Genomic DNA, 10,860 nt, shown 5'->3' with positions numbered 1-10,860 from the left:
TTGAACAAGCCGAAGTCCACACTCTTGAAGTCCCAAGTGATTATTGCATTACTCGCCTTTCCCTCTTTCCTCAGGTTCTTAAACCACCATCCTATGATATTGCAGCCAAGTCATCCCCAAACATTTCTTCCTTATTCATGAGCAGCAGGTTGAGCACTGTTCCTCCATCAGTCAGCTCATCCAGCACCAAAAAGTTGTCTCTGATGCGCTCCATGAGTCTCCTGAATTGCTTACACGCCATCAAGCTTCCAGCAGGTAGGGGAAGGGTTATGGATCTCCTAAAAGGGGTTTGCTTAGTATCAGAAAAGTGAATCCTCTTCTTGGTAACTGGAATTTTGCTTGTGTTAAGAGCAGAATATTCCTATTGTGACCTTGTAAGCCACGGTACTATCATTGTACATGTAAGTACCCTGTAGGATCACAAGTGGAACCTGTATAATATAAATGCAGCGATTACAAGTGACTCTGGAAGGGGTCCGTTCAGACTTGTGGAGGATCTCTGGAGTTCTGTACACAGTGTAGAAGTGAAGGCAACGCAACACAGAATTAATGCCCGAAGTGTTTGCTTATTGCCAACTTAGGCCAGTGGGTGAGCAGCAGTGGCTTGTGCCAGGAGCTGAGGAAGAGGCATAACGTGACCTACCTGAGTGAGGACAGCTCCCAGCCAGCCAGTCTGCCTACTGCACCTGTCCAGAGGGCAAGGCCAGGAAATGAGCAAAGGAAGAAGCATTTCTGTACCTTGTGGGCCCTGTCCAATCCCCCCAGTCAATGACTGTCAGAGTCTTCATTTCTTATCAGAAAGACAGGATCTGCAGAAGTGCCGCAGAGTAGCATCAGGAACCTGACCCTCTCTTTCTGAAGGACTCGGTTACTGGCTGCAGGCAGCACCTTTGCTGGCTTTAAATCAGGCAGTAGGTAGTTTTTTGGACTTCTGGCCAAATGCTCATTCAATCTTTCAACCCCACTGAAACCAGAGTAAGTATAAGGCAAGCTTGGCCTTCAGTTTGAACTGGCTCGCACAGCTTACACAAGCTCAGAAGAAGCCTGGTGATGTAAACGAGTGCCTGATTTGGCTGTGACTCACTCACCCTGTCACACAGCCCCAGTGACTGATCTGTCCTGGCTCTTCAGCAGGTGAGACTTCCGAGGAACTTCTGTCTATACACTGGCTGTTAAGACATTCGTGTCTCCTGGTCATCAATCTCCCTCCTATGTATCAGACGACCTTAAACCCCCCTGCAACACCCCTACTGCCACCATCCTTATTTGAGCACTTCGTAATTTTTACCGCATTTGCCTCCGCAACTGCCCTGCAGGATGGATTTCCCCCAGGTAAATGATAAGGCAACAATGGGAAACTAAGGGCCAGATTTTTTTAAACAGAATTTAGTTCAAGTTGCTGCGAGTTTCAATAAACCTTTACTTTGCCTCTGAGCTGGGTGAGCTCACAGCCCCTGATTTGCTTAGTGCTCTGGATTTGTAAGGGTTCAGGCGATGCAAAAGTGCCAAGTTTCACACTGTTTTGCACATGAAACCATAAATCCCTCTCCAGAACCCCAGGGGCATGAGGGGGGCTGTTGTTCAAAAGGTTCATGAACTTGGGCAGATATCAGAGCTTATAACAACGTACTAAATTAAGTTCTGTCCAAAACTTTTTCATGGGCCTAGCCTACAAAATAGCTAATAAGAACATTTAGAGTTTTTTCCAGAATTGGGCCACTGGCAAAAACAAAACAAACAAAAAAGAAATATTGCCATATTTCATTCTTAGTTTTATCTTTTTTGGTTAATTCAGTGCATTACTTTCTCCTGGTAAATGCACAGGCAGTTTTCTTTAGATTTTTTAACTTTTGCAAGGTATCTAGATGTGATTCTTTCCTACTTTGTTTTTAAGGTAGGCATCTACCAAACCAAGACAGAGGACCACATTCCACAGGATGAGACTACATGAAAATGTTTACTTGGCCTAATCATAAAATAGTTATTCTTCTGAAAAATCTTTAGTACACAACATAAAGTAACCCTTTGCCAGTATTCCTTATCTGCTCACTTCAGTAAAAAGCTAAATCAAAGTAATAGAAAAATCTTAAGTAACAATAGTTACCACCCCAAATCCATTCTATTACTCCGATAACTCTGGCTTTCAGTGAAAACAACAACCAGTTTTCACTATCTTTTTCCAGTGAAGTTTTATAGAGGAAAATTTGCCATTCAAAAATCAGGATGTTCACTATATTGACTTGAGAATAAAACTGAGAAAAATATTTGCTCACCTATTCTGCAGGCAAACACATCGGCACATTAAAAAAGCGCTCAGTTGATAGTTGCTTTGAAAAGCAAACTTCAAGAGAAAGGCATATCTTGCCAGCCAGATTTGAGACTTCCTAATGATAAATAACAAGTTAGTCCATTACGACCCTAGCATAATGCCACTCATCCTAACAAGGAGAGAGAGAGACAGGTTTTCTTGCCTACAAAGCAGTCATTCTGATAAGTTAATACACAGAGCAGTGGCAAGGACTCTGGTTTGATTAATACCAAAGTCATCACTGCAACGGATCCAGCTGAAGCTGTTCAGAGTAGCACGGCTCTTCCCTCCATATTTGTACAGTGAAACCTCATTTCAATGTGTATTTACCACCAACTTGCCAATAACTACCATAACAAGCAGGATCAGATATTCTGACAGCTTATAGCACGACACAGTGTTTTGCAAGTAGCTTGCAAAGCACGTTAGTAACAGAAGTGCTGAGGGGTGATGGTCATCTCGAGAGCCAGTGAAGAACCCAGGTTCCAGGACCTTCAAAACATTTTTCCATCTGGACTGACATCCTTCTGGGAACAGCAGCCCTCTGCCTCTTAGAGGAGCCCTCTAAGCCTTCAACTTAGCTCTGGGAGTAGCATCAGTGGTTACTGTAGACAGCTTTTCATTCCCTGCCTGCCCAACACACAAAACTGGCATGGCCAAAGAGAGTAGGGAAGAAAGAGAAAGGAGAAAAAAAAAAAAAAAAAAAAAAGAGAGAGAGAGAGAGAAGGAGAAAGAAAAAAAAAGGAAAAGAAAGGGGGAGAAAAAGGAGAAAAGAGAAAAAAAAATGAAGGAACCTTTAATCTCTTAAGGGAAAAAAAAATCAGCAACAACAAAAAACTTATTAATGGAATGTTAAGATTGTGTATTAAACCCACAAAAGTCAGAAAATGAAGGATTTAAAGACTCCCGTGGCTCTTTCAACCCTTCCCTCTGCCTGCGTGCATTACAGGCTTTTCATTACACACCCATGTAACACTGGGCAAAGGGACATAACCGTAGGTGATGTTTAAGTGGGAGCATGGCTTGTTATGAAGTAAAGCTACAGAAATGAAAATGTTAATAACTAGTTGCTTTATCTTGTAAAAGTTTAATATTCACTATTAAAGAATGGCAGGACACTAAAGAAATGGCAAGATGTTGTTATGGACCTAAATGAAATATTGAATAAATGAGCTGTTCCCCCCAGTAAATATTTTCATTGGAGTTTATTTGCAGCAGAATTTATCTCCCCGTGACCCCAATATGATGGCAATATATCATGGTAAGTAACTATCCCCCAGTTTATGCCTGTGTGTAAACAAGTCTCACTGAAATAAGCAGTTTGCCCTGTACCAAACACCCCCAGATTTTTCAGTCCCGTGCCTGCAAAATTCAGCATGCTCCCTCCTGCTAAACCCTCTGCACGCTCTGTATCTGCCACACTTGGAGTAGCTGCACACTTCCCACCCAGTAACACGCACATCCTCTTCGTGAGCGAGGAAATACTATTATCCTGGCTGTACAAATGAGAATTCTGGGCACTGAGAGATTAAAGCTAAGCATTTCAAAGCATCCCAGTTAATTAAAATGACTGGAAAATGGGTGTCCAAATTGTTTAGATACCTTTGAAGTCTCAGAATAATTATATTGCTCAAGGTCACACAGGGAGTTTATGGCTGACCCACAACTTGAACCCAGATTTCCAGCGTCCCACTCCAGCACCTTAATCACAAAGCCATCTTTGCTTTCCAATTTAATACTGGCCAGACCTGGTTCGCATGCAAACCTGTTACCAGCGGACGAAACCTGTTATTATGCCATCTAATGTAGCTATCTATCTCTACCCTACAGGATAAACAGCAGCGCATTTGGGCATCTCTAAATTCCTTCAGGTACGTATCATTAGAAAACACTTAGGAGGCAGGGAGAAACTATTTGAGGATTAGCACAAAACGACAGCGAGGGGCCCTCCCGATGGTGCACTGCAACCCTGCAGCACAGTGAGGTTTGCAGCCTCTCCACTCCTTAGTCTGGTGGCCCTGCTGCTTAGACTAGCCCTTTTTTCTGATGCAGTATTTGACTAGCAGCATGTCTTTTTAACAGGTTTGGCTGCCAAAGCCAGTCCTGTTGCTATCAGCTTGGCCGTGAATTCTCTACCTTCTGTGATAAGGCCCGCTTGATGCTACAGCCAACAGTGCTGCCATGCTTCTTGCCACCAGGCGGGCTGGATTAGAGTAGAAAATAAACCTGCAGAGATGTTAGGAGTAGCACCAAGACTTCAGCAGCAGAGCATCTGGTGGAAGAGCCCTCTCCCAAAGAAAAGCTCAGGAAGGCCCTGACAGAGAAGCCTCCACACCACGCAGACCGAGGAACTTGTGCACGTCGCGCTGCCAGCCGCTAGCGCTCAGTGCCACGCGTCAGCCTCTCGTCGCTGCAGTCTTTGCACAGAAGAGGGCTGCACTTCACAAGCCAGTTTTGATATCCACTAACAAACCTGACCTCAGCTTAATTTCTCTTGGGCATACACTCTGGTTACGCACTCCTCTCATTTCCAGCTGTAAGTCAGAGGCCAAACAGCCTCTGATTGTTGGCACAAAGCATCCAAGCCTTCGAATGAACCGATGCGGTTACATAAAGCAAAGCTCCCCAGGTAGGATTCAGTCTCGGGTTCTCCCTAGACACACCAACACCCTCTAGGACGAGGAACGCAATGCAGCACAGAGATCAACATAAGGCACGCACACACTCAACGTGCTGACTCTTTATCACAGAGGTTGCTAATTTCCCATGCTAAGAACAACCTTTGGAACTAAAATGAATTATGAGTCTCATTCTGAGTGCATCAAAGAGTAGACAGCCTTTTTAAAGTAGTCGAGATCACCTCAGCTGTGCTTTTGTTATCTAGCCCAAGGTTAAGGATTTGGCCTTGGGCTAACAATTGGCTCAGAAAACCAGGATCATATAATGAGAGTTCCAGGAAGAGAGAAAAACCAAGGCTTGGTAAAGGCACATTCTTCAAAGTGTCCCAGCATCTGACCCTTTTTTCCCCTCCCCCTCAGATGAATGGGGTAAAAAAAGAGAGGACTGGAGCCTGAAACACTGAAGGATGTATTCACATACAAGATGAGCTGGAAAGACATTCCAGATCGTTCCCAGACACTCAGGCTTACAGAACAACAAACTTTCCTCACCAGTTAGATGGAAAAGTTGGCAGTAAGCCGCTGCATGGCTAAGGTCTCAAGAGGAGGCAGCTGTTGGAAAGGGCAGCACCTGGTTTCTTTTCTTTGATATAACACACAAGTTAGACTACTTCGATTTAAAAACCTGCAAAAACAGGCTAAGACCTTCCAGCAGGTGAGAACTGCAGTAGCTACCTGCCAGTGGAATGGCCTGCTGGGTTACACAGAGCTGATCACAAACTACTGGCATTTTTATTTTTTTTAGGTGTTTTTTTGTTTGTTCTTGTTGTTGCTTGGTTGGTTTTGGTAGTGTTTTGTGTTGTGTTTTTTTTTCCAGAACCTGCACATGGGAGAGTCACAGACCACTTTCCCAACCTTTGCTGCCGACAAACACCAGAGCTCCACCCACGCTCTCCACTCCAGTTTCCCAGGCGTTGGTCCTTCTCACCAAGGAACTCTGCAGTGGGCAGGAATCAGTCACTTAGCAGGTGTGTAGGATCTCTCTCTAAATGACTCTGCCCTCTAGGGTACATTTGGGTTATATTTTCAAAGATGAAAATCTTTTCATTTGCAAACCTGGGAGAATTCTTTGCCCAACCTGTCAAAAAGTAGTTAACAACTAGCTATTTCCTTTTAAAAAAAAAAAAAAAAAGTTAAAAAATAAAAATAAATCACCAGACCAGGAAAAATAAATCAATTAGTCTTTGATTCTCCCCTCAGTAACAACATCATCCAGAACATAGGCTATTGCTAAACCTAAGTAAATAAAAGTGTTGATGGACTTTAAAAATACCTGCAATTAAGAAAAGGAGAGCTTCAATTCCATTTCCTTCTGAATTTTGGGTCTCAAGGTGCCATTCTGAGGCTTTTCCCCAGAGTGTGAGGAAATTTCTTTGCAGGGATCTCAGATTTTGTGGTGTATTCACAGCATTCCAGCACTGGATGCTTTAAAGTAACCCTGCATGATGCCACTGGTCTGTACATTGAAAGCTAAAATAATAGCTACTTTTCCGCCATTCCAGTAACCTAGGCCTTGAACAACAGGAATAAAAGACAATCAATAATGCCAATAAGATTTTGCAGTACAAAGCTGCTCATTTTCCACTTAAAGCTGCTGGGCCTATATTTTTTTTCACAGTTCCTGGGCTGGGAAAACAGCTTCCACACGCATTAGGAGCTGGTCCAACGACAACAGTTTGTGACATCAAAACTGCCTTCGTGTCAATACTACAATGTCAGCTGGAGGATCAGGACCTTTCATGAAAATGCACAAGGATGCTGGATTCTTAAAAGAGCAAGCTTCCTTTTAAGTGCAAGATCTTTTCCTTCAAAGGAAAAGAGAAAATGCAAGCAGAAAACTTGTGTCAGAACTGTCCTTAAAATAGAATATTTAAAACAATTGTCAGTGAGCAATGTTTATCAGAAATAATACACACCCTGTCTCTCTTCCTAATTCCTAACAAGCCAATAACTCCAATGGTCTATGAAGTCCCATACGAAGTTATTGATAAGTCATGAGAAAAATGCAAAAGTCAAGATTATAATGAAATGAATCATTGTTTCTGGCTGTAAAGCAGAGGCATTCTGCTCAGCCCGCGTGTTTGGTGCAGTGGCAGGTCAGACATCCTCTCCCCTTCCCCCTCCCATCACCATTGGCCTTGCAATTAAGCTTCAATATGCCTGTGTGTATATTATTGATGTGGAAACAGCTATTTCCATCATGCCGCAGACATTCTATACTTTTGAAGTCTGTGGTTACAGAGTCATTATTCCGTACAACACTTTCCCATCACTAGGGTGTGCAGGATGCCATAAAAAAATGTTTTTGTGAAAGTTCCAAGCTACTGGAGTTATGTCAATAGTTACCTTAAATACATTCTTTTTCATATGTGCTCTCCCTGCCTTCTGAGGCTTTGCTTTAATAAAAAGAGCCAGATTGTCTGAGAATGAACTCAGTAGAGCTACGCGCACTTGCAGATCTGGTTGGTATTTCCATCTTTTAATCTGCATGTTGTTTCCAGGATGATGATGCTAGTAATAGTAGTAGTAGTAGTAATAATAATAGTAATAATAATAATAATACATTTGCCTCTGTTTGTAGTGAAACTCTGCTGGAGTTGAATGCTTTGTTTTAATGAGACACACTGAATGAAGCAGCATCCTGCAGTGCAAGAAGTACATGTCAGCTCTCCACCGCCTTGGCATTACAACCCAAGCTACAGTACAATATTCATAATTTTCTTGGTGATCTCCCAGAAAAACCTTCTTAATTTAATCTCTAATGGGATTATCAGCCTCATTAAATTGTAAATCTGCCACAGTCCAGCTGTTGTGGGAAGCTGAACTTTTGTTATCAATTCGCTGTTCTCATTTCTCTACCTGAGGTTACTTCAGAAACTTTTAACACTTTCAGCTTCAAAAGCCTGCAGGCCTTTCCCCACTTCCCTCACCCCTCACTTCTTCCCTGCCTTGTTGCCAGCTAAAAAGCCAGACAGCTGCTTCTTTCCTGGAGCTCAGCCAGTATACCCAACCGCTGCCCTAACCCAGTCCAGTTTCTGCACCAAGAGCCAGCCACGTTCTGCAGAAGCCCCCACGGGAATGAACTGTGGGGAGCAAAACCCATCGCTGCCCTGCCTTACGAGCCGAGAGCCAAGCTGACCCACTGCAAGTTTCATTGCTCTGGAGAAGTCCAACAGCTCTCAGCCGCTGTTTGCCTGTCGAGGGCAATACAAGCCCGGGCAGGCAGCACAGCTGAGCCTTCACAGCACTATGTAAATACAGAAGCAAATGAGCTCTGGCCTTCAGACTGCTGGCAAGTTACAAACATGGTCCCTGGTGCTCCCAGGTGCAAACAACGCGTGCAAAACTTCGCAGCCTTCCCAAACTAAAATTCTTGCTGAAGGCAGGGACAAATTTCCCTCTGCAAATAAGACAGAAGCAGGAGAAAAGCAGTGTGCCTGCTTTGGTAAGCGCGCACTGCACAAGGCTGGTGGACCAAAGGGGGCTAGACCCCAAGAGCCCTGACATGTGCCTGGATTCCAAAGAGAAAAAATTTCCACCCTAGGAAACCACTACCGCCTGTTGCAGACACGGCTATCAGGAGTACAGCTCATGAAGGACTAGCACCAGAGAGAAAGGGAAGAACCAATCTTACAGTCATTTTGGCATCCTGTTTGTGCCCAAGCAAGTCCAATGTAGTGGACACACACAAACTGTTACTTTTTCATACACCTGCAAAATCTCTTAGGAGAAATAAAAGAAAAAAAATAGAAGTTCAGCAGAGTAAAATATATATTCTAAAGGAGCTGGGATTTTTTTTTTCCTTGTACACAGTAGCTTAATAAAATAAAAGACCACCACTCTTATCCAACAGCCTCCTTGCAGCAACCACATGTAAACTCCGGCTTGTGAACTTAACTTCTTCTTTTTCCTATGTAACTAAAAAACAAAGTGGTTTGTGCCTGTAACAACCATTTATAACATTTTAAAAATACATTTTAATGCCTTTGGCTTTTCATCCTCATTTTGAGCAGCTTAAGTCAACTGGGAACAAGCCTTGTGGTTCTCATGTTCTCGCATTATAAGAACACAACAAATCAAGTTCTCATAGCAGCAGCGTGCCCTACTGAAAGGGGAAAGGTTGCCTTAATGTAAAGGAGAAGAGAAGCATTCCATATCCATAATTAGATAAATAATACTTCAGGCAAGATATGGCACCTTTAAAAGTGCTTTTTCACTCTTGAATTTTTTCTCTGCTTGTTACTACAGAAACCATCTAGCAACCAGAATCTAAGACAGACTCCACCCAAAACAGAGAAAAACAATATAGACAGAGTAGGCTTTTCCTCCATTTTTCCCCTTCTTTTTTTTTTTTCCTCTTTCTTTTCATTCCTTTTCTTTTTTTTTTTTTTAAGGGGTGGGTGAGTGCTAAAGAAATATATCTTACTGTGCAAAGGAGAGGAGCATTTTACATGCAGTTGAAACAGTAAAGCTCTGATTACAGATGGCAGAAATGAAAGCAGGGAATGAGTAATGAGCAATGAGAAATGCGTAATGCGGGATGAGGATATAATTTCCACACATCGGCTAAAGAAAGGTTTACACTCTTAAGCAATAAAAACAAACCATTAAGCCAGACCTGCACTGTCAGGAAGTATAAAACAGTTCTTGAAACTCTGCAGTTACTATACAAAAGCTTTTCATAAACTTTTGTTTCCTGATCTTCATAAAACATTAACATCAAGCTGCCATATGGCAATTAGCTGCCTCCTGAAATCAATAAAAAAAAATCAACGATTTAGGAATAGCTATATAATAAAATAGTTCAATAATTATCCTCTTATAATAGTGTAGCAAAGTGTGTCTAATATAAATGCAGTCCAGATGAGCTCCATCTTCAAAGCTGAGAGTACAATAATGTTCCTCTCCAAGCCTCATCAGTACTGATTGCACCACTGCAAGACCTCTACCTGCCTAGCAGGGGAGCAAGCAGGTGATATGGCAGTCTGCGGACACCCAAACCCAACTGCCACGTGAGCAGGAAAGGTCTCGGTGCCTGATTATGACGAGCCCAGGTTAGCGCAGCAGAACGGATCCTGCTTGGTGAAAATGGCCAGTGCTCTCAGGAGAGCTTACCTCAGCTGAAGATCTTCCCGCGTCATTTTTACATGCTGCTGACCACAGAAGTCCAACTGAATTTTGCGCAAAAATTATCAAGCCACTCGACAAAGCTGTTACTGATTCTCAAAAGGACAAGGAGAGATGCTGATCACATTTGTGTTTAGAGAGATGCTTATCTGAAATGCACAAAGGGTGACATTATCTATCACAATCTCTGCCTATATAGATTATATTAAGTGCCTAGAAGCAACAAGTTTAGGGGAAACGGGCTATAGAGTAACAAAGGCAGTTTTGCGTTCTAGATCTTCTGCTTTTTCTCCTCTTAAGAGGAAAAAAAAAGCTCACTGCTTCTTGTAGAGCACTGTAACACTAATAAGTACTAACAAACCAAAATAATTTCTAGAGTATTTTGGTAACGGCATACTTTTGGTGTTTAGGATTATTGAGCAGTCATTACCAGACTTAGAAGATATCAGAAAGGCCACATTTCTCAGGAGGGCTGTCTGATCACCAACACTATTTAGCAGAGTCCAGGAAACCAACTGAGGTGTAAGATGATTTTCTACTACCTATGTAGGAAAGCCTCTGTTTTGTTTCCTTTCTTTAAAAATCCTACTCAAACTTCAGTGCAGCACTCTCACATCTCCAATCTAGAGAGTTTAAGGGTTAGGAATTTAAAAAGATATACTTTGAAACCAATTCTGCAGGAATTTGTTGACTTGCCAAGCTTGATGCATGCATATTTCCTCCTCAAAATCAGTACGGAACTGCCGA

The 10,860-nt window shown here is 42.6% G+C and overlaps 1 protein-coding gene across 1 annotated transcript in view; it reads right to left on the bottom strand.

The window, feature by feature from the left end:
• Positions 1–3,033: 3,033 nt before the first annotated feature.
• Positions 3,034–10,860, bottom strand: part of BMP2 (bone morphogenetic protein 2) — a 203,896-nt gene continuing 196,069 nt past the window's right edge. Inside the window, exon 6 of the mRNA XM_068675388.1 lies at positions 3,034–10,262. Within this exon, the coding sequence (XP_068531489.1) occupies positions 10,259–10,262 (4 nt within the window). The 3' untranslated portion in view covers positions 3,034–10,258. The remainder of the gene's footprint in view (positions 10,263–10,860) is intronic.

The sequence above is a fragment of the Anas acuta genome, chromosome 3 (assembly GCF_963932015.1).
Source record: "Anas acuta chromosome 3, bAnaAcu1.1, whole genome shotgun sequence".
NCBI classification, from domain to species: Eukaryota; Metazoa; Chordata; class Aves; order Anseriformes; family Anatidae; genus Anas; species Anas acuta.
The sequence above is the reverse complement of the archived record's forward strand: the minus strand, read 5'-3'. Positions and strand labels throughout refer to the sequence as shown.